General features: G+C 36.5%; 3 protein-coding genes across 3 annotated transcripts; 2 read left to right on the top strand and 1 right to left on the bottom strand.

The window, feature by feature from the left end:
- The first annotated feature begins 352 nt into the window (after positions 1-352).
- Positions 353-4,465, top strand: LOC123673368 (craniofacial development protein 2-like). Its single transcript, XM_045607853.1, has 3 exons — positions 353-439; positions 3,250-4,175; positions 4,234-4,465. The coding sequence occupies exons 1-3, from the start codon at positions 353-355 to the stop codon at positions 4,463-4,465; spliced, it is 1,245 nt and encodes a 414-aa protein (XP_045463809.1).
- Positions 4,466-9,877: 5,412 nt separating this feature from the next.
- On the bottom strand, positions 9,878-13,387 carry LOC123673367. Its single transcript, XM_045607852.1, has one exon. It carries the CDS (start codon positions 13,385-13,387, stop codon positions 9,878-9,880), a length of 3,510 nt encoding a protein of 1,169 aa, XP_045463808.1.
- Positions 13,388-22,577: 9,190 nt separating this feature from the next.
- LOC123672137 (ubiquitin-conjugating enzyme E2 G2) lies at positions 22,578-24,906 on the top strand. The gene has a single exon (XM_045606129.1). It carries the CDS (start codon positions 22,737-22,739, stop codon positions 23,238-23,240), a length of 504 nt encoding a protein of 167 aa, XP_045462085.1. The 5' UTR covers positions 22,578-22,736; the 3' UTR covers positions 23,241-24,906.
- The last annotated feature ends 592 nt before the right edge of the window (positions 24,907-25,498 follow it).

The following is a 25,498-nucleotide window of genomic DNA, read 5'->3' as shown; positions in this document are numbered from 1 at the left end:
TAAAACACACATAAAGTGGCTGATCCATGATCCATGCATCGTTGACTCAACACGTTAACCGCAAACAACGCTTCCCTCGTTGTATTATGATATACAAGTACAATGAGCATGAATTTGATGCTTTGAATAGCACACAGTTTAATTCAATAAAACCTTGTTATCCTGAAGGTACTTAGTGATATCAACCCGGAAGTTTTTAGAGCCATCAATAATTATTATGAACAGTAAAAATTATTTGTTTGAAATTGCCAAAAATAACAAATTAGATACCGAGACCCTGCTAGAGAGGAAACAACTTAGTCTGGTAACCGTCGCATTGATTGGCCACCTGTTCAAAAAACATTTGAAGAGAATGGGATTGACGAGCTGCTCTCTATGCCGCTGGTGGAGGAGCACTGATGAAACGGTCGAACGGTTCAACTGTGGTGACTTAACTGGGGTAAGGTTAACACACCTAGGAAATCCAACACCTACTATTCCTATGGTGAGGGACCACTCCTGCCAGGCTCGCGACATTTCTGTCTGCGTGTCTGAGGATCGGAGTCTCTCTAGAACGATGCGGATGAACAATGGGCCAATGGGCCTCAGTTCGGCTGGATAAGCGCCGCTTTAAGAAGAAGAAGATACCCCATAGTTTTGATGGTTTTCTTGTCATTACATTTAAAATTCGTGTAGCAATTTGCAATGGATAAAAAAAGGGGGTTCAAAAAATTTATTCATAGAAAGTCTTTTTCAAGATCTACACGAGAATCAAATCTCAATACAATACAGAGAATCCAAATGCCACAATAAGCATTCAAAATTAGCATTGCCACAAATTGCATCTGCAACAGTCTACCTGCCAGATGTTAATGACAATATTTTAGTAGTATCATAGTATAAGAAGGAATTCTTTATACTATGGACTATGGTAATATGACAACAATTCCGTTTATGATATGTTAAAACTCGATGAAAGCCACTTATGCTTCTATAGTAATCCCACAATCGAATTGCGAGGAACATTAGAAAAATGATCTGTTGTATCTTTATATTTTACAGGTTATTTGAAATTTCAATCTGTTCGAACAATATTAAGACTGTTCTAAGTGTTTAGAATTGGCCTTTTGTAAATTAAATTATATTGAACAGTTTCACATTTTTCGACGATTGCCGAGTTTTAAGTAAGCTAGAAATATTTTTGCAATATTTATACAAGGTTAGAACTATTTAGAGGGATATCGAAAACCGTCTGAAATACAGGGTGACTTAAATTAAAAAAAGTTGCGTTATTTAGGGATGAGTATGTTGGTGTGAACACATCCAAAATATCTCCAATGGTTCCTGAGATATCTCGAAAAAAAATAAAAATCGAGGTTTTCTTTTTTTCTGTATAACTCATTAGTTTTTGGAGATAACTTCACAAAATTGTAGCTATTATCCAATATATAGATATTCTAATGGTGTGTTCAAATTTTTTCTGTGTTCTATTGTTCCAGAGACTCGATAGTCAATTTTTTTTCTTATGGACGCAATATTAGTCCTTTATACTTAAAACCACAGAACACTAAATATATATCATAATAATCAAATAATATTAATAATAAACCTAACCAAACTTAATGGTGGGTTTATGCACTGTTCCTAAGAACTAAGACTAAACCTAAGAACTAAGAATTGAACGCTAACAAATCAATGAGGGCGATTTTGCACTTTACCTAAGAACTAAGAACTAGCCCTAGAAAGTTGACCAACTATTAATGGTGGGTTTATGCATCATTCCTAAGGACTAAGAACTAATAACTAAGAACTAAACCTAAGAATTCAGTGGCGTTTATGCACTCTCTTGTTAGTTCTTAGTTATAGAATGCGCAAATGCTCGAACTACTTTCTATTTGTTCTATACTCTGATGTTTGACATTGATATTGATTGCGAAATACACCTAATACTTTTCATCGATAAACACGAATAATGGAACATAATATGATAGAAACTGGTACTCGTTAATATTGAAATTCTAAGCGGCGCACGCGCACTTCTATATTTTACCAAAGCCCTTAGTTCTTTGTTAAAAGTTGTTCCACTTTCTAGTGCTAGTGTTAGTTTTTATTTCTTAGGTAAAGTGCATAAACGCCCTCATTGATTTGTTAGCATTCAATTCTTAGTTTTTAGGTTTAGTCTTAGTTCTTAGGAATGGTGCATAAACCCACCATTATTAGTTCTTAGGTAAAGTGCATAAAAGCCCTCATTCATTGGTTAGCTTTCAATTCTTAGTTCTTAGGTTTAGTCTTAGTTCTTACTGTTCTTAGGAATGGTGCATAAACCCACCATTAGTTCTTAGGTAAAATGCATAAACACCCTCATTCATTGGTTAGCTTTCAATTCTTAGTTCTTAGGTTTAGTCTTAGTTCTTACTGTTCTTAGGAATGGTGCATAAACCCACCATTAGTCTTTAGTTCTTAGGAATGGTGCATAAGCCCACCTTAACTTCACAGTGACAACTGACAAGACAACCCCTAGAAATAGCTGCTTTCCAGTCAGGTGCGTGTCACCCCGGGGCTCGGCGCACTAGAGCTTCGAGCCCTTGCTATGAGTGGAACGCGCCAAAACGAAACTGTCAAATTCAACGTAAGCAAACTAGCGTTCTACAGCTGTCTCGTACTTTATGCGAAGTAACGGTCTTCTTTCTCTCTCACACCTGTCAGGGCTCGAAGCCCCGCAAATGCGGGGGGTGCTTCAGGGGAAAGGGGAAGGTAACGCGAGGGCTCGACGCCCTGTTAACTGGCACACTACAAGTACTCTTCGGTACGCTTCGGAGCTGTACCGAGGAGCTCCTGACGTTGGCTGGAAAGCAGCTCTTGACTGCATAAACATTCTTTTTCTCCCTCATTCAGCAGAAACATCGGCCTTTAATTTTGCTGCAATAGGCATCTGATAAGAATGCAGCGCCAAGGTGAGCTGACGTAGAACTATAATTGTTGACATTGGAGTGTTTTGTTGTATTAGTTGTTTGTGTATTTGCGTTATTAACATTTAATTTTACAATAAATATAAAAACAGGTTCCCTCGGGGGAACCTGAAACCCCTAGAGGGCGCGTCCCCAGGTGGCGGATAGGGGGAAGCTCCAACCGATTCAGAAATGAATCGGCGAGTAGAAGGGAAATAAAATACCTTCCGTGGACCAACAGGTGGGGTAGATAGGACTCCTTAGCTGTAGAGAAAGCAAATCTAAGAGAAGGAGACTCCAAAATTAAACCCTGGCCCTCCAGGTTGGAGGTTGGATCGTTAGGTCAGCAACCTACATCTGTGAAAAATTTCAAAACGCTAAAAAACCCAATAAAAATAAGCCTCGGATATCGGACTGGAATTTTGGTAAACGACCACAGCAGCGAAAATGGACAGTTAATTTTGCAACATGGAATATTCAAGGAATACGCAATAAACAACAGGAAATTATACAAGAATGTTTGAAACGGAAAATAGATTTTATAGTTCTCTCGGAGACTAAAAAGAAAGGAAATGGAACGGAAAATCTAAGAGAATATGTATACTTCTATTCTGGAGTCAGTAAAGACCAACGAGCAAGAGCCAGAGTGTCCATATTTTTACATAGAAAATACCAAAATAAGATAAAATCTTGGGAGCCCATAAATGAAAGACTAATGAAGATGACATTGCATATGAGAGGAAGGAACATCACTATAATTGGAATATATGCTTTGAATGAAGACGCAACCGTTGAAGCAAAGGACAACTTCGAAGAATGTTTAAGGGAAACCATTGATGATGTCCCGAATAGTCATGAGCTAGTTATAGCGGGCGATCTGAATGCTCGAGTGGGAAAACGACGGAACAGCAGAGTTGTGGGAATGCATGGAGAAGGTACACTTAATAACAATGGAGAGCGACTGATAAGTCTGTGCGAAGAACATGAATTAAAGATAATGAACACATTTTTCGCCCACAAGGATATACATAAATACACCTGGTATCAGCATACACGTGGATTGAGATCTATAATTGACTTCATCATACTGAAGCACAAATCAGGCCTAAAGGTTAGTGATGTAAGAGTTCAAAGAGGTGCAGAATGTGAGTCAGATCACAATCTGGTGGTAGCCAAGATCTATATACCCTTTATTGCAATGACTGCAAGAAGAACGGAATCAGAAATAGGCACGGTTGAAAATGTGAAGTAGGTACAACTTAGATAGCTTGCAACATGATAGTGTGAAAAACCTTTTTGCTTGGAGATTGGAGCGAAAGTTGGTAATAATGGAGAGGTCCACTGAAGATGAGTACCAGCACATAAAGAATTGTATGAAGGAAGCCGCTGAAGAGGCCCTGGGAAGAAGAATAAAAAGATCGAATAAGCCATTCTGGTGGGATTCTGATATAGAGGAAAAAATTAAAAGAAAAAAGAAATTCACCTTCAATTCCTTCAAACAAAAAACTGTGGCATCAGAGATGAATATAGGAGGATAAATAAAGAGGTCAAACAAGTGGTAGTAAGAAAAAAAAATTAGTCATGGAAGAGAAAATGTCAGTACATTGACATTCATTTTGGAGGCACAAGAAGTGCAGAGGCCTGGAAAACAATAAAGAATATCAAATGTACAAATAACAATCAAGTACGCTTAAACAATATACCAGAAGTACAGTGGTTACAACACTTCAAAAGTTTATTAACTGAAACGAGAGACAGATTAATGGTAAATGAAACTCATACAGCTGTAACTGAACACCTAGCACTGGCTCTGGAAAAAGTGAAGAAAGCCATTCAATGTACCAAAATGGAAAAAATCGCCTGGCCAAGGTGAAATAAACCCAGAGCTTGTTCGATATGGTCCTCCCAAACTGACAGAACTCTATTTGAAAGATGCCTGAATGGAGAAGAAGTACCGAGAGAGTGGCGGACGTCATACATATCACTAATTTTTAAGAAAGGCTCAAGATCGGACCCTAAAAACTATAGAGGGATTTCAGTCATTCCTACTGTGGGCAGAATATACTCTCGAATATTGAAAATGTTAGTTGAGGAGAATATCGAGGATAAACAACCAGAGGAACAAGCTGGCTTCCGAGCTGGGCGTTCAACAGTGGATAACATATTCACCATCAAAATTGCAACCGAAAAAAGAGTACAGCGTAACAGAGAAACACATATAGCTTTCATTGATTTAGAAAAGGCATATGATAGCGTACCAGTTTCACAACTATGGCAAACGATGGAGGAATTGAATATTAAAACAAATTTGATAAGAGCTATAAAGATAACACCGCCACAATCAAACTAGGGAATAAAATATCCACTCCATTCAAAATATCTAAAGGCATGAGACAGGGATGTTGTCTATCTCCTACCCTATTCAAAATTTATTTAGACAGATCTCTAGTGAGATGGACGAGAAAATGTAAAAATATGGGGTTAAGAGTGGGAGATGACAACCTGTTCACGTTATATTTCGCTGACGACCAAGTAATCTTAGCCGAAGATGAGGAAGATCTTTCGTACATGATAAGAAAACTCAAAGAAGACTATGAAGCGGCTGGATTAACCATAAATATGGTTTGGGACATATCCGGTGCGAATAAAAAGAAACTAGTGGCAACGGAGATGGATTTCCTGAGGAGGAGCTGTAGACGGTCAAGACTGGACAGAATCAGGAACGATGTTATAAGAGCTGAAATCAATGTAAGCCGAACAATATTAGAAGAGCTGGAAAGAAGACAATTGACATGGTTTGGACATGCCAAGAGAATGACAGATGAAAGATGGCCCAAGAAGGTATTAGAATGGATACCGGCAGAGAGAAGAAAAAGAGGGCGGCCTCGAAGAAGCTGGCGAGATGAGATTGATGAAGCCATGACTTCAAGGAATTTAGAGAAGAATGATTGCTACGAGAGGAGAAATTGGAAGAGAGACGGCGACAGCTGTAGAAATCCGATATACAGGGTGGCCACTTTTTCAATGGGATTGTATTGGTAACTTTTAAACCATAAGAGTTAGAAGGTCGGTCAAATGGAGAAAAAGTTGCATGCATAGAAGCATTATCAAGCAGTTCAAACAAATCGAGATTATCAGGTCCGGATTTCGAGATATCATAAGAAAAGTAAATTATGTCATTTTGATTTTTCTTTTTTTCCCACTTTATTTCAAATATTATCAAAAAATGTCACAGGAACTTTTTATTCGACAGTAAATTACCCTCAATTTGACGTAATCAGATTTCGTATGCAACGTTTCGTACTCTCTGGGCCACCCTCAACCTCATTTTTTTCAATACGGACCTGCATATTTTATGACATTTTTCGGAATAACTTTTAACGCTGAATTCAACGATATATCATACAATGTCATTCAAAGTAGATTTTCAGGTGATTTTGACCCTTATCCAGTTTTCTTCGGGACGGATCTGTATTACCTTCATTAAGTTTAATTAACAATATGCAATATGCAATAAATTTCGATAAGAAAATCAACTTACCCATCTTGAACTAAATGGAACATATTAGAATCAAAGGAAGAAACCAGTATACTGGTTTCTTGGTTCTTCTTTTATAATAATCATTTAAATATTTCAATTCATAATAATTAAACGAAAGTATCATTTAATGAAAGAAAAATCAAATGATTATTCGAAAGTAAATGAAAATTAATGAAGTAAGTGTTTGAAATGTCCACCATTTTGTAAAATGCACTTTACGGTTCTGGAACCCATACTTCTTATACATTTGCTTGTTTGGTCTCCTTGAATACCTTCCAAACATTCTCAATTTTCTCGCGAGGTATCACTATTGTTGTATTTGTCATTTGAATCGTTGAAACAAATTACAAATTCGAACTTTATTTTGAGATCATTACGATATAATTTTTGCAAGGCTTGGTATTAAAATTTAAAATCATTGTATTCGCGTCTCTTGACTATTTTATTACCAGCAGTTTTTGAAAAATTCCATTCACTGGCCACAGTTCTCGATTATTTTTCTGGGTTCGATTGAATTTGGGTCAGAACATTGATATCGTTAATAGACTTGTTTTTTCTTACATAAACACCATTAAATTTGGATGAGGGTCAAAATCTCCTGAAAATCAACTTTGAATGACATTGTATGATATATCATTGAATTCAGCGTTAAAAGTTATTTCGAAAAATGTCATAAAATATGCAGGTCCGTATTGAAAAAAATGAGGTTGAGGGTGGCCCAGAGAGTACGAAACGTTGGATACGAAATCTGATTACTTCAAATTGAGGATAATTTACTGTCGAATAAAAAGTTCCTGTGACATTTTTTGATAATATTTGAAATAAAGTGGGAAAAAAAGAAAAATCAAAATGACATAATTTACTTTTCTTATGATATCTCGAAATCCGGACCTGATAATCTCGATTTGTTTGAACTGCTTGATAATGCTTCTATGCATGCAACTTTTTCTCCATTTGACCGACCTTCTAACTCTTATGATTTAAAAGTTACCAATACAATCCCATTGAAAAAGTGGCCACCCTGTATATATACAGTCAAACCTGTGTAAGTGACAACTGGGTAAGCGAGAAAACTCTTTAAGTGAGTGGAATTGCCTGGTCCCGTCATTTTTAGCCCCTAAAACCTCTATGTGTGAGAAATAGAAGCCTCTATAAGAGAAAGTCGTGAACCGCCAGATATATTTGTGTTCGAACCTCTATAACTAAGACTGCTATTTGTCTATAACTCTATAAGCGAGAGTCTGGCATGGAGGTAGTTCCCCGAAAACATAAACACATGTTTTCGGGGAATTACCTAACATTGTCTTTGTGGAAATCTGGCCCTCACTTTTAATACAATCGATGTAACTACCTTACCCCAGTTGACATCAAGTGCTAAGAAAGCTTAAGTCTAGCGCAATGTCTAAAAGAAAAATCCGAGTTTTATCTCTGAGTGAAAAACTTAAGATCGTGAATGCGTTTGAGTGTGGAAAATAGCGTAATGAAATTCAGAGTGAGTTTGGTCTACCAGAATCAACCTATTATAAAATTATCAAGTCAAGAGACTCTATAAAGTCTCAGTGCTCTGAAGGACACGGAAATATTAAGAGGAGTCGACATTCCGAGTTCCCCGACATTGAAAACTGCCTTTTAGAATGGATCAAACAAACCCTTAACAAGAACATCCCCATAGATGGACCCCTGTTGAAACAAAAATCTAAAGACTTTGCCACAAGATTGGGATATCAGAACTTTTCGGCTAGTAATGGCTGGTTAGAAGGTTTTAAAAGACGTCATGATATAGCTTTCAAAAAAGCCGCTGGAGAAAGTAGATCTGTAGACCAAAGCGTGTGTAACCGATGGACTGAAGAACTGCCAAGTCTCTTGAAGGGGTATGATCCAAACGACATTTACAATGCGGATGAGACAGCTCTATTCTTCAAGTGTCTTCCTGATAAAACATTCACATTTAAGGGCGAAAAATGTCATGGAGGTAAACAAAGTAAGGAACGTCTTACTATTCTTCAATGCGTCAACATGACCGGTACTGATAAGCTACCTCTTTTAATGATAGGGAAATCAAAACGACCTAGATGTTTCAAAGGTGTCAAGACTTTACCTGTTGATTATGCAAGTAACACAAAAGCTTGGATGACCAAGATATTATTCAAGGATTGGTTGAAAAACGTCGACAAGAAAATGATGATGAAAAACAAAAAAATCCTGCTTTTCATTGACAACTGTGCTGCCCACAATGACTTACCAACATTCGAAAACGTAAAAGTCATGTTTTTGCCTGCCAACACCACCAGTCAACTTCAACCTTTAGATCAAGGTATCATTCACACATTCAAACGCTTTTACCGCAGAGAAGTTGTTCAACACACCCTTACGTGTCTCGAAGCAAGCAATAACCATGATATTGACGTACTCCTAGCCATGAAATTTGCAAGGAAAGCATGGTACAAAGTAAGTGACGTTACTGTCAAGAACTGTTTCAAGAAGGCTGGATTTTGTATCAGCACAGATAAACAGGAATTTATACCTGAGGATAATGAAGTTGAAGCTGGACCTAGCAATGAGGATTGGGCCAAGCTTGTGTGTCACGAATATACTGGTGATGTGTTAACGCCAACCTTTGAAGACTTTGTACAAGTTGACGACCTCCTGGCTACCGCTGGAGAATTTACCGATGACGATATCGTGCACAATTTCGCTACAACGTGTACTGACGGAAATGACAGTGAAGATGAAGCCGACCAATTGCAGACTTTGGATACAGAAGTAAAAAACATTCCAAAGAAGCAAGAAATTTTAATTGCACTGGAGAATATACACAAATTTTTTGAATACTCTGCGGTTGTTGATAAAACAATATTCGATAATATTTACGAATTAGAAAAGCATGTTCACAATTTGAATACGGAAAAACAGAAGAAAATAACAGATTTTTTTAAATAGATGTGCGAGGTTCATTATTTTTTATTTGTAAGAAAAAACAACAGATTTTTTTTTAAAAGATGTGTAAGATTCATTATTTACTATGTATTTGTAAGAAGAAAATTAAAGATTTCTTTGAATAAATGTGTGAGATTTTTTTCCTATTTGTAAGTAGAATGAAATACATTACACATATGTACATACATACATGTTTTACATTTTTTTATTCAACCTCTATGAGTGATAATGGTAACTTAGAAACCTTCATTAGCTAGAAACTCGGGTTAGTGAGAAACCTCCATAAGCGAAACAAACCTTGCGGTCCCTTGAACTCTCCCTTATCCAGGTTCGACTGTATATATATATATATATATATATATATATATATATATATATATATATATATATATATATTTTTTTTTTTTTGTCAATCACCATAATGGGTTAGCTCCGTAGAAAAGAGCCGGGTCGACTCACGACCAAGGCTCTCCTAGGTTGTTGTCAAAACCATCCTGACAATCCTTGTTGTCCACAGTATTACCTCCTTTTGAGCTGTGCTGATCAACTCAAGGTCTAGATCAAGGAGTTTTATATTGTCTGGAAGGTGACTTTCCACCAATCCGTTGGTGGTAATGATCAGTGGGAGAATAAGAACTGTGTTCAATCTATACATTTCCTTCATTTCAAAAGCCAAATCATGGTATTTTGTGAGCTTCTCAGTATATGCCCTACTGATGTTATCATCGGCCGGAACAGTAACATCTATGATGGTAACTTTACCCTCTTCTTTATCAAAAAGCACTATGTCTGGTCTATTATGTTGTATCGATCTATCTGTTACGATCAGATTGTCCCAGTATAACTTGAACTGGTCATTTTCAAGTACAGCCTTCGGTAAGTATTCATAGGCTTTTTTGAAGGTAAGTATGAGGCCAGCTTTAATGGCAATTGCCTGATGAAATACTTTTGCCATAGCATTATGTCGAGCGGTGTATTCCTTGGGAGCCAGAATGGAGCACGAGGAAGTTATATGTTGCATGGTTTCAAGATGTTGTGAACACTTCCTGCATCTGTCCGTAGGTAAGTTCTTTTTTGCGATATGTTTCAGGTAGGCTCTGGTTGGTACAACCTGATCCTGAATGGCAGTTATTCTTCCTTCGGTTTCCGGGAACAGATATCCTGATTTCAGGTAAGTAAGAGACAATTGTTGGTTCACTCTTTTGTCTTTCAGCGCTTCTGGATACCTGCCATGAAGCGGTTTACTGTGCCACTCCTCCAATTGCCCATCGTCCGTTATTGTTTGGGGTTGGTTTATTTGGCATGCCAGGTTGAGAGCCGTGATGTTCTGGTCCTCTCGGCAGATTGCTTGGAAAAAAGGTGAGTTCTGAGAATGGAAGTACCTTCTCAAGTCTATGATCGCCTTGTTGTGAACCATCTCAATATTTTGTAATCCTCTGCCCCCGCGGTGTCTAGACATGTACAACCTAATTACTGATGCGTGGGGGTGATGCATGCCGTGTCTAGAGAGAAGTACGCGAACCTGTTTGTCAATGGCCTTCAGGTCAGTGTTCGACCATCTTATCACTCCGAAAGAGTAGGCAATACTGGGAACTGCCCATGTATTTAGAGCCGTGAACAAAGCTTTCGCGTTTAATTTACTTCGCAGGACCTTCTTCACTCTGTCAAAGAACTTCTTTTTGAATGATATTTTTTCATCGGCTGTTCTGATTTCCAGTGCTTGTTGCAATCCTAGGTATCTATATGATTCTTCTGGTCCCAACCGTTGAATCGCTAATTCGTCCTGGACAAGCATTTCACCCCCATGTGTTAACTTTCCCCTTTTAACATGCACCACAGCACATTTATCAAGACCCATCTCCATACCAATTGTTTGCGAGAAGGCGGTTACAGTTCTTAGTAGCCTTCTCAATTGTTCTTCATTTGTGGCATACAGTTTAAGATCATCTACATACAGTTGGTGAGTAATTTTTATGTTCGCTCCATTATCAATGATGTATCCGTAGCTGTTGTTGTTCAGTAATTTGCTTAAGAAGTTCAAAGCCAAACAAAACCACAGTGCGCTTAGCTTGTCGCCTTGGAAAATACCTGTCAAGATCTTTATTTCGGATGTTGTCTTTGTACCGAATACTAATTTCGTCCTCCAGGTTGTCATCATGTGTTCTAAGAGTCCAACAAACTGCTCAGATACACCATAGAGTCTCAGGACTTTCAAGAGCCACGAGTGCGGTACCGAATCAAATGCCTTTTTATAGTCTATCCAGGCAATTGATAAGTTCCTCAGTTTCTTCCTTGCCTGCTTCGTTATAAGGTAGTCAATAGTGAGCAGTTCCTTACATCCTTGTGCGTCTCTTCGGCATCCATTCTGTTCACTCGCTAGTATATTGAACTTGTTAACATGTTTCCACAGGTGTTTGGTAAGTATTCCTGTCAAGATTTTGTAGACAGTTGGCAGGCATGTTATCGGTCTGTACTGTTTTGGGTCCGGAGTGATGTTCCCCTTCGGTAGCATGTATGTGAGCCCTAGGGTGAAAAATTCTGGTATGGTGGAAGGGTCAGAGAGTGCTCCCTGGAACAAAACAACCAGCCGTTGGTGAAAGTTCTTCCACCAATAGTTATGCAGTTTGTCAGCTCCTGGAGCAGCCCAGTTGTTAGCCTTCTTCAGGACTGATTTAATATCCTCCTTCGTAATCTCTATATTATCCATGCTGTAGGTGTTCTTCTCCTTCTCAGCATCCTTTATCCAGAAGGCTCTGTCATCGTGCATCTTCTTACGTTCCCATATTTCGCTCCATGCTTTATGCATATCTTTTTCATCTGGATACACTCCCTTTGCAGTTTCTGTGGCCTCAAGATTGCGAAAGAATTTACTCTGGTTTTTGTAGTATAGGTGGTTGTTTTTATACCTTTTGACTCTCTCGTTGTAGCGCTTGATACGGTTACCCAAAGCTTTAACTTTTTGTTTCAGCCTATCACATACTACCATCAGTTTTTCTTTGAGTTGTTCATTTGATCTGCTGGTTCTAATGCGAGATTCTGATGCGATTTGCCGTATGCCCTTAAGGATCTTCTTGGTATGCGACTCTGTATTGAGGTAAGTATGCAATATACCGATTTTTTTTCTAATATTCTTAACTTTCTTTTCCAACCTCAACTTCCATGGTGGTGTAGATTCCTGACGCAGCTCTGAGTATATTTCACCGATCTTCATTCCGAGTTCTTCTGCGACTGTAACCGCTCCAGCATAAACGCAGTCCACTATACCCCTAAGTGTGATGTTTACATCTAAATATCTCTCCATCAACCTGTCCACCCTCCGAACACATTCCAGCATTCTTTTAGATCCGTACATCCTTGGAATCTTAGGTCTATATTGTGGAGAAATCCCGGTGTAGTTGTGGAGGTTTCTGTTGAAGATGCGCTCTATCCTTGATGGTTGGATGCTCATTCGAATGATAATTCTGCTCTCTAGGGGAACCTCTTCATCTTCAACCCTATTCTCTGAATCAATTCGTGGTAAGTAGCTTTGTTTTATTGAGTTGAGTTCAGTTGTCGAAAATTTCTCTTTTTCCAGGAGCCATCTCACTCTGTTGGCAAGAAGGTTAGCATAAGATTGTCTTCGTGGATTGATGTCATTCCACACTTCAGTCAACAGTTCCCTATATATACTTCCAGTTCTCTGCTGCATATCTGTTGCTGTGTAGTGAACGCGTAATATGAGGACATTATCTTCCTCCGTCCATCGCATTCTCGCGTCTCGCGTATTTGAAACTCCTGTGGGACGAGACATTATCTCCTCCAAACTGGGGTTTCTATCCTCATTCCGTGGTACGAGATCCTGGCTTACGGTGCCATCTCGGGGGGCTGCGCCGCTTGCACCACAGCTTCCCCCATCAGGCTCTTCCTCCGGACGGCTCCGAAGAGGACCAGCCCGCTGTCCCCTACCGCCCTGATTTTGACTTCTAGTAATAGGAGCACTCATTTCTTCAGATCTTCGGGTTGCTGGCCTGAAGATCCGGGTGACTCGGGTATGCGGGGTCGTCATTCCCCGAAGGCATTATGCCCCCCTGCATATCCCTGCAATTTATATGTAATGTGTAATGTGCTCTAAACCCAAGAAAATTACACTTTCAATACATCAAATATAGCACAAGAAATATTACTTTTCCTATATATATATATATATATATATATATATAAGGAGGTGTGGTTGGGTATCTAGGCAATTTAGAAAAGATCAACAGAGTCTATCATCTATTCATCTATATTTCGAACCAATATGCGGTTCTTCTTCAGGATGCTAAAAATCACACAAATTACAAAGTTAGAGTTGGAAAGTTGTAAAAACAGCAATTTATGCTTACATCTGACAAGACAGAATTATTTAAGATGATAAGTACAGCTATTGTACAGCTGTTGATCTTTTCTAAATTGCCTAGATACCCAACCACACCTCCTTACTTTTTTCGGCAAATAATTTATCTTACTATATATATAAATATATATACATATATATATATATATATATATATATATATATATATATATATATATATATATATATATATATATATATATATATATATATATATATGTATATATATTTATATATATAGTAAGATAAATTTATTGACCGAAAAAAGTAAGGAGGCTTTGGTGATGTTGTCGTCAGCGGGAACCGATATATATATATATATATATATATATATATATATATATATATATATATATATATATCGGTTCGGATATATATATATATATATATATATATATATATATATATATATATATATCGGTTCCCGCTGACGACAACATCACCAAAGCCTATACGGAGAAGGTCAGTAAGTATCACGACCTGGCCTTTGAACTGAAGGAGATCTATGGCCTCAGAAAGACATCTATAGTGCCACTCATAATATCGGTGAACGGCTTGGTGGAGGCCCACATGCTGGAAAATACAAAGAGGCTGCAACTTGATACTTACTTGATTAGTCAAGCCCAAAAGCAAGTGATTTTGGGCACTACGCGGATAGTCAGGAGGTTCTTGACCAGCTCCTGAGAACAATCTTGGCTGAAGAATCAGCCCGGTTGTCTCACGTACCAACCCGATAAATGGTGATGAAGAAAAAAAAAAAAAAAAAAAAAAAAAAAAAATATATATATATATATATATATATATATATATATATATATATAAATATTTGTTTAAGGGTATTGAGACTCATGTATCATTTAGGTAAAAAGTGTACTCTTTTTTCTTCACCAAGCTTTCGCAATTTATTTATTGCATCTTCAGGGTTTCTACAATTACAGATATAGTTTATATAAATAAAATTTGTCTACTATAATTTGTTTATTATTATTAAATTATAGTAGACAAATTTTATTTATATAAACTATATCTGTAATTGTAGAAACCCTGAAGATGCAATAAATAAATTGCGAAAGCTTGGTGAAGAAAAAATAGTACACTTTTTACCTAAATGATACATGAGATATACATATATATATATATATATATATATATATATATATAGTACGACTGTTATCTGGAGACAACATATATATATATATATATATATATATATATATACTTGAGAATGATGAACTGAAGCTATATTGGGACTCTCCACTCATCACTGATAGATCTATTCCACACAATAGACCTGATATAGTTATCTTCGAAAAGGCGGGGAACAGAGCCACCATAATCGATGTCACTATCCCGGCGGACGACAATGCTGAGAGAGCTTATACTGAAAAAATAATAAAATATCACGACTTAGCATTTGAACTCAAAGAAATATTTAAACTCACCAGCACTTCAATTATACCACTTATAATCACTACGAACGGTCTTGTTGAGAAGCACTTGGTTGAAAATACTAACCGCCTTGGACTGGAAGAAAGGTTAATCGGCGATGCACAACGAGAGGTCATCTTGTGGACAACACGTATAATACGCGGGTTCTTAACCAGTGAATGAGAGAATGCCTTGGTGAACCTAACCCGGCATTTCCATGAACAGCCATACCCTAAATGGTGAAAAAAAAAATATATATATATATATATATATATAAACTTTCCAGTCTTCTATAGTGAACAAGTGTGTTACTGTGTATATAATATTTTCATTTCAGGTAAAGGCGGTAGATATCATCATTTGTTTCAGTTCAGTCTAGTGATATTAAAAGTTATGCAAGGATGGAAGACTTCGAAAAATGACGAATAACAATCGTGTGCATATAATATGTGAACGGTTCATTCAACATTATTATACTACAGGATTCTAATAGTACCTTTTTTAGGTCCAAATGGCAAGACTTTAGTCTTGCCATTTTGAGTTTAGTAGAATACCTACTTGGGGTATCTTAAAGGCACAAACACTTCTAGAAGTGTTTATGAAGGTGAGGAAGTTTTAAATGCTGGTCACATAATAAAAATGTTACATATTATTTGCATGACTAATAAACTTTAGTTGAAAGGATTTTTTACTTATCCGAATTGATCATTTCACGTTACCCTTCAATTATAAAGTCCAAACAAAATATTACAAATGCTAATGTATTGAATATTTTTAGGAATACTACAGAAAGTCTTATATCCATTTTCATTTATATATTAATAGATAACTCAATTTACATGAAATGTTTCTAAAAATAAATTTATATATCTAGGTTACTTAAAACTACTCATATTGATACCTATTTATCGAATTATATTATTGCTTGACTAATGTATCATCAAAAATAATGAGAATTAAATTGAAATATTTCACTTATGAAATGTATTTATTTTGAAAATATATTGGGCATATTATACGACTATTCTGAAATAATTAAAATGTGATAGAGAAGTATCATCAGTGTGCCCTGAAAAAAAATATATAGAACAACCAAATGCCCATTATGCCAAGCAGGTCATGCACTGCGAGCCTGCCAGAACTACTTAGCAATGACCGTGAAGGAAAGACTAGACTACATAATTCAAAGCAAAAGATGTCACAATTGTCTAGGACCACACCGAACAAGTTCTTGTTTATGCAAAGTAACGTGTTTCAAATGCAGGAAGTATCATCATACAACACTTCACATATCTACTACTGGCAGCCAAAGTCGTAGAACAAACAACAAGGGTGATCAATCAAACTGGAGAACTACAGCAGCCACTTTTCGCCCACAACAGAGTACCCAATCCGAATCGACACAATTTACAACACAGAGGAACATCAACAACAATGGACAAAATAGTTCCAATATGCAAATGATACGAAACGAAACCATAAGGACGATCAACGGAAATAATGCCTATATCACTACAGGAAATTGAGAATCTCCGAAAAGGCAATTGCATTCGGTTGCACTGCTTGCTACAGCATACGTCAGAGTTAAATCAAGAAATGGGACACTACAAACAATACGATGTCTAATTGACCCAGGATCTGAAGCATCGTTCATATCAACGAACGCGGTGCAGATACTCAAGTTAAAGAAACACATGAACGAAGCACAAATCATTGGCATAGGTCAGTCTCAATCAGGGTCATCGCAACACATGGTATTCTGCGAGGTCAGACCAAGGTTCCAGAGTTCATTTATGATAAACGCAGCGTTGCATGTACTTCCACGAATTTCCAACTCAATTCCGAAAGAAAAAAATCACAACAGTCTCATTACGGAATGGAATGATATACAATTCGCCGATCCACATTTCTCAAATCCTGGACCAATCGACATGCTTTTAGGAGTTGATATATACAAAGATATCATTTTGGATGGAGTAAGAAAATCAAACAATGGGATAACAGCGCAAAATAGCGAAATTGGATGGTTACTATACGGAAATGTGAAGAATATAAGTCCATCACTTCAGATAACTAGTTTAACTATCACTATCAATTATGAGCAGTCACTATCAAGATTTTGGGAATTGGAAGAAGCTGCAGACGAACGGCGATGTTCACCTGAGCATGAGCTTTGTGAGAGACATTACCAAAGCACTCATACACGAAATCGAGATGGATCTTACACAGTCAGACTTCCCTTCAAAAGTGATGCTGAAAATTTGGGATTGTCCAAAAAACAAGCGGTAGCGCGCCTGCTGCAAATCGAGAGGAAATTCGAAACCAATCCAAGCATGGAACAGAACTACAAGGAATTCATACGCGAATACATAAAATTAGGTCACATGAAAACAGCAGAAGCTCAACCCCTCAATGGCATTCAAGTTTTTCTACCACATCAGTGCGTCATAAAGGCAGACAGCACTACTACTTCCACAAGAGTTGTTTTCGATGGATCGGCAAAAACAAGCACAGGATATAGTCTAAACGATATTTTACACTCAGGTCCTAAGATACAACAGGATCTCACTGACATTCTCATCAGATGGAGAAAACATCGAGTCGCTCTCACTGCCGATATCGAAAAGATGTACAGGCAAATCAAAATAGCCGAGGAAGATCAACCATACCACATAATAGTCTGGAGATTCTCAAAGGATGAACCAATACAGGAATTTCAGTTAACCACTTTAACTTATGGCACGGCCCCAGCAGCATATCTGGCAATACATCAATTAGCTGAAGACGAAGAGAAAAATTTTCCAAGAGTCGCTCAGAATTACCTTCAGGAGTTGGAGCTCAAGTACAAGAAACTAATGGACGTCCAGGTTCACAAAAGTACCATTTCTGAATTTTTGAGAACCAGTGAAATCCGAAGAGAAATACAAAAGGCAACGGCGAAACTACCATCCCAGCTCACCAATATAGAACAGCCAACGGCAAACTTGAGGATGTCCCGTTCACAGAATGAAATGAATATTCAAGTATTTTTCCATATTATCTACAGCCAAAAATTCGACGTAGTTCAGACTACAGCTGTCTCAAGAAAAATCACCAACGATACGTTCATTGAGATCTACATAAGCCACCCATACCTAGCGATGGAGTACAATGTGCAAAAGTATTTCGAGCTCAGCAGCGAACAGTTCGAACAAGCTATACGCATCAGCCAAAACGAATATATTCTCAACCCGTCCATAATTAGAGACATGGAAAATGATCCGAATTGCATAATTGACGAAATCTACAATCGCACGGACAAGTCAACGTGCAGAAAAACCAATATACAAGTTAGTGACATAAAATGGAAAGAATTACGCAAGGAAAATACCTGGCTTTTCGTAACCAATAATCCCCGAAGAATTGGCGTAATATGCAACGGAAAACGAGTGGACACAACCTTGAATGGAACTGGAGTTATTCATTCTACATCAGGATGTACTATTCAAACCAAGAAAAGCACCCTGCACGCTCACACGAGAGATGAAACATCCATAATAACCACGTTCAACAAAGAGGTGCCCCCTAACATTTTTTCATTCATAAATGAAAAGGACAACACGGACATAGTACTCGAGCCTTTTTGGAAAGCCCCGGATATGCTGGATCAACTTCTCATTGACCGGAACGATTTAGATAGCCAATCCGAAACTCCCTGGAAGAGCATAACCCTTCATACGTCCATTACGAGCTTTGCAACTACACTTGCTGTCATACTTATAGCAATCACTATTTACGTAGGGCTGAAAAAATTCACAGCACGCTACGAAAAAACCAGCAAGGAGGAATCACCGACCAGGGAAATACCTCAACCAGCACCGAGAAGCCAAAGACCTGCCGAAAGTGCATCACGTTTTGAACTTGAACCTATTTATTCCCGAGTTCAAACTCAAAACACAACATCAGTTTAGTATTACTTCAAGAAACCTGACACCTTACTATGCCCACATCAACTACCTGGAATCCGGTGGCATAGTAAACAGAACGACCACAATACTGAAAGCTGCCTTCCTCACTTCAAGGGCCCCCCGGAGTATGTTTAATGTGAATTAAACATTAAGGAATATCCAGAAGAAATCGCATTTAAATATCTAGAATTCAAATTCCATTGAAAATTACCAGGAAGCAGTTATCGACCTCATGCATTCAATATACCATATCTAGGCCAAATAATATGCGAATTTTGCAGATTCCAGCAACTCCGGAAGGCGGCCCATGACGAAAACTGTGTGTCGTCACAAATAATATAAAAGCTGTACTCACTTAATTCTCAACAACATTTTTTGTTCAAGTTTCGACGTAAATAATTTATTCTAACTGCACCGCGAGTTTTACTGGGTTTGTAGTGGATTACAACCCTCTACTCACTGCTACTTCAACGGAGTTACGAACCGTTAAGAAGTAGAAACATATCTTTAGAGGATAACCTCTAATTATACATTTCTGAGGAATTTTTCCAATATAGTGTAAAGGTACCTTAGATTTGAAGACAATGTATCTTTGGCACAATTCTTGTGAAATGCCAAATAAAACAGATAATGTCACATATTATGAAAGATCACATTTCAAATTTGTTAAAACTAAAACAATACAATGCTTGATTGTTGAAACGATTTGATCTTTGATCACTGTAAATAGATTGTATCTAATAGTTTCATATTATTGAGACCAGTAAAACTGTTTACAGCACTATCTGTTGTTATCAGGTCACACAAAGAAGATACTTTAGGAGTATTCACTTGCACTTCGAAATCCTTGAAAGTTTTAGGCCCATTATAATCAGACTGACCCTGAAGAAGCTGTAATAGACCTTCTGTAGTAGATTGTAGAGCAGGTTCGATTTCTTCACAAGAGCATTCTTCAGCAACAAGTTTTTCTTTGTTTCAATCTTTCAGATCTACTACTAAAACGTTCAGGTTCTTCCTTTGTGGTAGTAGATCCAACAGGAAGATTTCTGGAAGGCACAGCAGTCTTTTTCAAACATTTTTTCTGTATATATATATATTCTTTTGAGAAAGAGCAATACAAAATAATAATTTCAAACAATCAAGCATATGTGTCGATGAATCTCAGTATTAGCAGAGGAAATGTAACGGGGCATCATACATTTCAACGTATGATACAAGAGAACAGATAAAAACCTCAGCAAAAACTCTGTCTCCCCGTATCGATGTAGTGACTGGTTTGTGTAAACGTTTACAGGATAAGCTGACATAATTTATATTGAAGGACTTCCTCTTCAACCAAAACAAAATTTTCTTTATCCTCTCTTTTCGGTTGACGACTCTATAATTTTCAATTGGATCCTAAAACAAAAAAAAAAAAAGGAGCAGAAAGGAGTACTAAATATTAGTTTTCATTATATCGATTTGAAGTTAACTACCCATTCTAAAAAAGAATCTGAAACTGAATGGATAGCTTGGAAACCATCATGAAATTTATAAATCGGACAATCATTCACCAAGTGGTCAATGGTCTCTTCTACACCACACTCACATAGTGTGCTATCAATAGAATGCCATTTGAAGAGGGTACTATTACAACGACCATGACCAGTTCTAAGTCGATTTAAAATACACCAAATTTTCCTAGGAAGATTGAAACCTAGAACTTTTTCTGAGGGATCAAAAATAAGACTTTTGTTGAAAACGTTAGAAGAAGTCCATCCCGAACGCCAAATTTCCTTGTCGCATTCATTAGATTCAAGGAAGGTATTAGTCCATAAAGGTTTGCGTGATTTCAATCTAGCAGTTCTAGAATCTGGGAAATAGGATAAAATTGGAAATGAGTTCGGATAGAAATGAAATTTATCCCAAGATTTCTTGACTGCAACCTGTCTACGAATATGAGGCGGAACTATATGTGATAGCACCGGTAACCAATCTAAAGGAGTAGATCTAATAGTCCCACTAATAATTCTCATAGAAACGTTAAGCTGTGCATCAATTTTATGAACATGAGCACTATTAAACCAAACAGAACAACAGTATTCAGCAGCAGAAAAAACCAAGGCCAAGGCTGCTGTACGAAGAGTGTTGGCATCAGCACCCCATGAAGATCCTGCTAATTTTTGGAGGATATTATTCCTCGACTTCAATTTCAAACGCAAATTTTCTAAGTGAACCTTGAAATTCAAAGAAGAATCAAGTTTAACTCCAAGATATTTGGGGGCAAAATTATGATTCAAGACGGAATTATTGAAAGTTACTCTCAATTTTCTGTGTTTTTGTTGATTATTCAAATGGAAACAGGAGACTTCTGTTTCATTTGGATTAGGGCATAAGCGCCACTCAAGAAAATAATTTTCCATAATTTTTAGATCTTCATTGAAAGTATTTTCAATAATTCCAAAATCAGAATGACGAACAAAAGAGCAATATCATCGGCATAAATGAATTTTTCAGATGAAGTAACTGGGATATCACACAAATATAAATTAAAAAGTATGGGAGACAAAACCGATCCCTGCGGAAGACCATTATTCAATGTTTTAAAACTACTACTTTTCTCATCAACAAAAACACGAAGTCTCCTATCAGACAACATGTTTTCGATTAAACGAATCATTTTTCCACAGTTCAAATGATCATGTAGTTTTTTTCTGTGTAGAACTGGAATCTGTAAACGATTATTATTATTATTTTTATTATCCCCATAAATATAATCTAAAATTTCATGTGCGATCAGTGCTTACCTCGATAAAAATAATCATCATCGATAAAATGCAGGGAACATACTTTCATATTTCTTGTCACTGGTTAATCGATTTTGAATTTCAGTTGCCAAGCTTTTTGTCGATCCATCAGCACTCAGTAGAGTGCTGAATCGGGGAGTACCCCAATTTCCCTTCCACCCAAACACGATATTTATTACCAGTTTGAGGAAGAGCATGGAACTTGATATTTGAACTTTTTTTCCCAGGAAGAACACTGAGGAACTGAACAATAGCGATTCGAACGACTCATAACTATTGAAATGATTTTAAAAAAATATAAATATTTTCTCAGAGGAATGAAAAGGACTGAGGCAAGAACCATGTCAACATTTCTAGTTACTCTGATTGTCACCAGGTGGCGTAGCGCTTATGTTGATTCGCCTATCGATGGAATCCGATGAGCCATCGAACGATCCAGCGCTGAATTCAAGAAATGTTTGAGAGCCCGATGGATCCATCGTTCGCTGAACCATCGGTAATTTACGAACGCGATGTTGACACAGCGCTTAATGCGCATTCATTAGCGCTGACTTTCCGGACTCGCCCTTAGGGCTCTCTCACAGAACTATTATTAGTATTCTGTGCAGAACACTAAGTGATCTCTCTATTGTTTGAGGAGAAGAAGAAAAACCTTTCACTTGATACTTCAAAACTGACGTTGCATAACTTATTAACCAAAAAATTGAAGATAAATAATAATTTTGCTATAAATTATTAACCAGAGTTGATTATTATTGCATGTAATGATATTTTAATTTGTAATATTGAGGGAACATGGCAGGATCAGCCTTAAGACGTCTTATGGCCGAATATAAACAGTTAACATTGAATCCTCCAGAGGGTATTATAGCAGGTCCCATTAACGAAGAGAATTTTTTTGAATGGGAAGCTCTAATCACTGGGCCAGAAGGGACATGTTTCGAAGGTGGAGTTTTTCCTGCTAAACTTATTTTTCCATCTGATTATCCATTGAGTCCTCCAAAAATGCAATTTACATGTGAAATGTTCCATCCCAATATTTACTCTGATGGTAGAGTATGTATTTCAATATTACATGCCCCTGGTGATGACCCCATGGGTTATGAGTCTAGTGCTGAAAGATGGTCACCAGTTCAAAGTGTAGAAAAAATACTCTTGTCAGTTGTTAGTATGCTTGCAGAACCTAATGATGAGAGTGGAGCTAATGTCGATGCTGCAAAAATGTGGAGAGAAAATAGGGAAGAATTCAATAGAATAGCAGAAAATCTTGTTAGAAGAACATTGGGCATTTCAACTTAACATAACTGAAGAAAGATTATTTTATATAAAGTGGAGTAGATAATAGTCTTCTATTTGGGCTTTTTATTCCTGCAAACGGGTCAGCTCTAACTGATGTATTACCAAATCTTTGCAATAAGAACAGAATGAAGTGGTTTTAAGCAATTTGAATTCTATTATTTGAACCTACATGTATAATCTATCATCTAATCAACTCAATCTGAGGTGAAATTGATTTGCATAAAAATTTAAATAGTCGAGACCTAGTATCTTATAACATGTCAGGACAAAATATTAATGGGTTTGAGATTATTGAATAAGCTTCACAAAACATTTCATTTTCATTCTTAAAATTTCAAATGGTAAAGAATACAAAAATTAAATAAATAAATTTTCATTATTTCCAAAATCAATGTTTCCTCTGAAAATTAGTATGATAAATTGAATTCTTTCTCAATAATGGATTTTAATATAGTTTTTGGAGAAGTAAAAAACACATAAAAATCAAAACTTTGCATTTAGATATATCTAAATTTCATTTCAAGGATGGAGTTATTAATGGCAACACATGCGAATTTACTATGGGAATAACGTTTTTTTAAATTTTTTTTTTGGGAATATTGAGTTTTTCACATTAGTTGATTATTGAGATAGCTAAATGGCTATGGGAATGAGGCGTTTTTAATGAGAAATATTGAGTTATTCGGATGAGGATAGTATTGAAATAGCTTAATATGACTATGGGAATAACGCGCTTTTAATTTTTTTTTTTTTAATGTTGAGATATTCAGATGAGAATAGTATTGAAATAGCTAAATGAACACATTTAGGAACTGTATGGTACAGATTTTCATTCATCTAAAATTTCTTTCAGAAAAAGATTAATTCCATTGAGTATCTGAAAGAAAATATTTTTTTCTATTCCAGAGTTTTTTTATAGTCCAGTATATGAATAATATTATATTTTATAATTGAATTTATATTTGATATAATGTAGCAAAAAGAGTAACTGAACTTCAGGGAATTCAAACTTTGTGACAAATATAAAAAAAACAAAAGAAAATTTATGGCATTTTTTAAATTTTATATTTATGTTGTCTTCAGAAAAAATTACCCAAATATTTTTGAGAAATAGACTGAGGAAATAGTGAGTGTTATTGGGGATAAAAGTGCTTTATTTGTCCTATCAAAGGACAATTCAGCCTTACGTTCCAAAAGTATACATCTTCCTTCACTCTAACGTTTTAAAAAAGTACTGTAAATTATATGCAAGGGTTTATTATATTACCTTTTACCATCAAATATGCAGGCACATATGAAAAAAAAAACATATCATGAATATCAATATAAAAAAATTATGATTAACATCTGACGGAGAGATTCAAATCAGGGCTTTGAAATTCAAATAACATGGTCAAAAATTCATAACTCCAGATCTATAAAGGGTAGGAATTTGCTATATAGTATTCATTATTATTGTAGTAACACATGTTCTCAATATCATAATTGTATGGCTCCTTTCTTCAAAACTTTGGTTGGATTGACATAATATCCTCTGCTTTGAAGTTATTACTACATATTACGGCTGTGGCAGAAGATTGTTGTCTTCACTCCGTACTGCAATCACCCATTTCATTCAATTCCACGAGAACCTGTTAAAATATTCAATAAAATAAACAATAAATCACTTCTTGTTTTCTTACCTATGAAATGTCACCTTTCTTTGGATTTAACAACACAATTTTAAGCTACACGAAGCAGAGATACTTAAAATTGTTTATTAGTACTAAAATAAGCAGAAGAATTACAACAAATAAATAAATAAACAAAAACTTAGTAAATCGTTAAGGAATCCATTATCACCATAAGAAAACACACACAATCAATTAACGAAACCAATGTTTTGCCATTTACATCTCTATCCTTGTCACAATACACCGATATCAATGGTCTCTACCTCTTTCCTCTGAGGTCTCTACTCTAATGATATAGGTCTACGGCGTACCTACGGGTCCCTTCCATTTTTCTCTTCGGTTCACTGGCTTCTTTCTGAGTAATACGAGCTTACTCAAGTAAGTTTATGAACACAGCCCTAGATGCTACAATGAAATTTCTAATCCATCCAAATTAGTTGAAAAAAATCAGTTGATGAGACTGGTCCTATTAATAATAGTTTTGGAAATGTCAATGTCATATTATTTACCAATGATTGAAAGCCTGTAGAATATTTATTTTTCAGTGAATTGGAAATTTATCTCAGAAAATCAGTACTTTTTTTT

The sequence above is a fragment of the Harmonia axyridis genome, chromosome 2, assembly GCF_914767665.1.
Source record: "Harmonia axyridis chromosome 2, icHarAxyr1.1, whole genome shotgun sequence".
Taxonomy (NCBI): Eukaryota; Metazoa; Arthropoda; class Insecta; order Coleoptera; family Coccinellidae; genus Harmonia; species Harmonia axyridis.
This window is presented reverse-complemented; position numbering and strand designations above follow the sequence as displayed.

Coding starts and splice junctions, on each gene's coding strand:
- LOC123673367 (XM_045607852.1), bottom strand. CDS start 13,387: ATGAGTGCTCCTATTACTAGAAGTCAAAATCAGGGCGGTAGGGGACAG.
- LOC123672137 (XM_045606129.1), top strand. CDS start 22,737: ATGGCAGGATCAGCCTTAAGACGTCTTATGGCCGAATATAAACAGTTA.
- LOC123673368 (XM_045607853.1), top strand. CDS start 353: ATGGGATTGACGAGCTGCTCTCTATGCCGCTGGTGGAGGAGCACTGAT. Junction 440..3,249: donor ACTGTGGTGACTTAACTGGG/GTAAGGTTAACA, acceptor CTGGCCCTCCAG/GTTGGAGGTTGGATCGTTAG. Junction 4,176..4,233: donor GGCACGGTTGAAAATGTGAA/GTAGGTACAACT, acceptor TTTTGCTTGGAG/ATTGGAGCGAAAGTTGGTAA.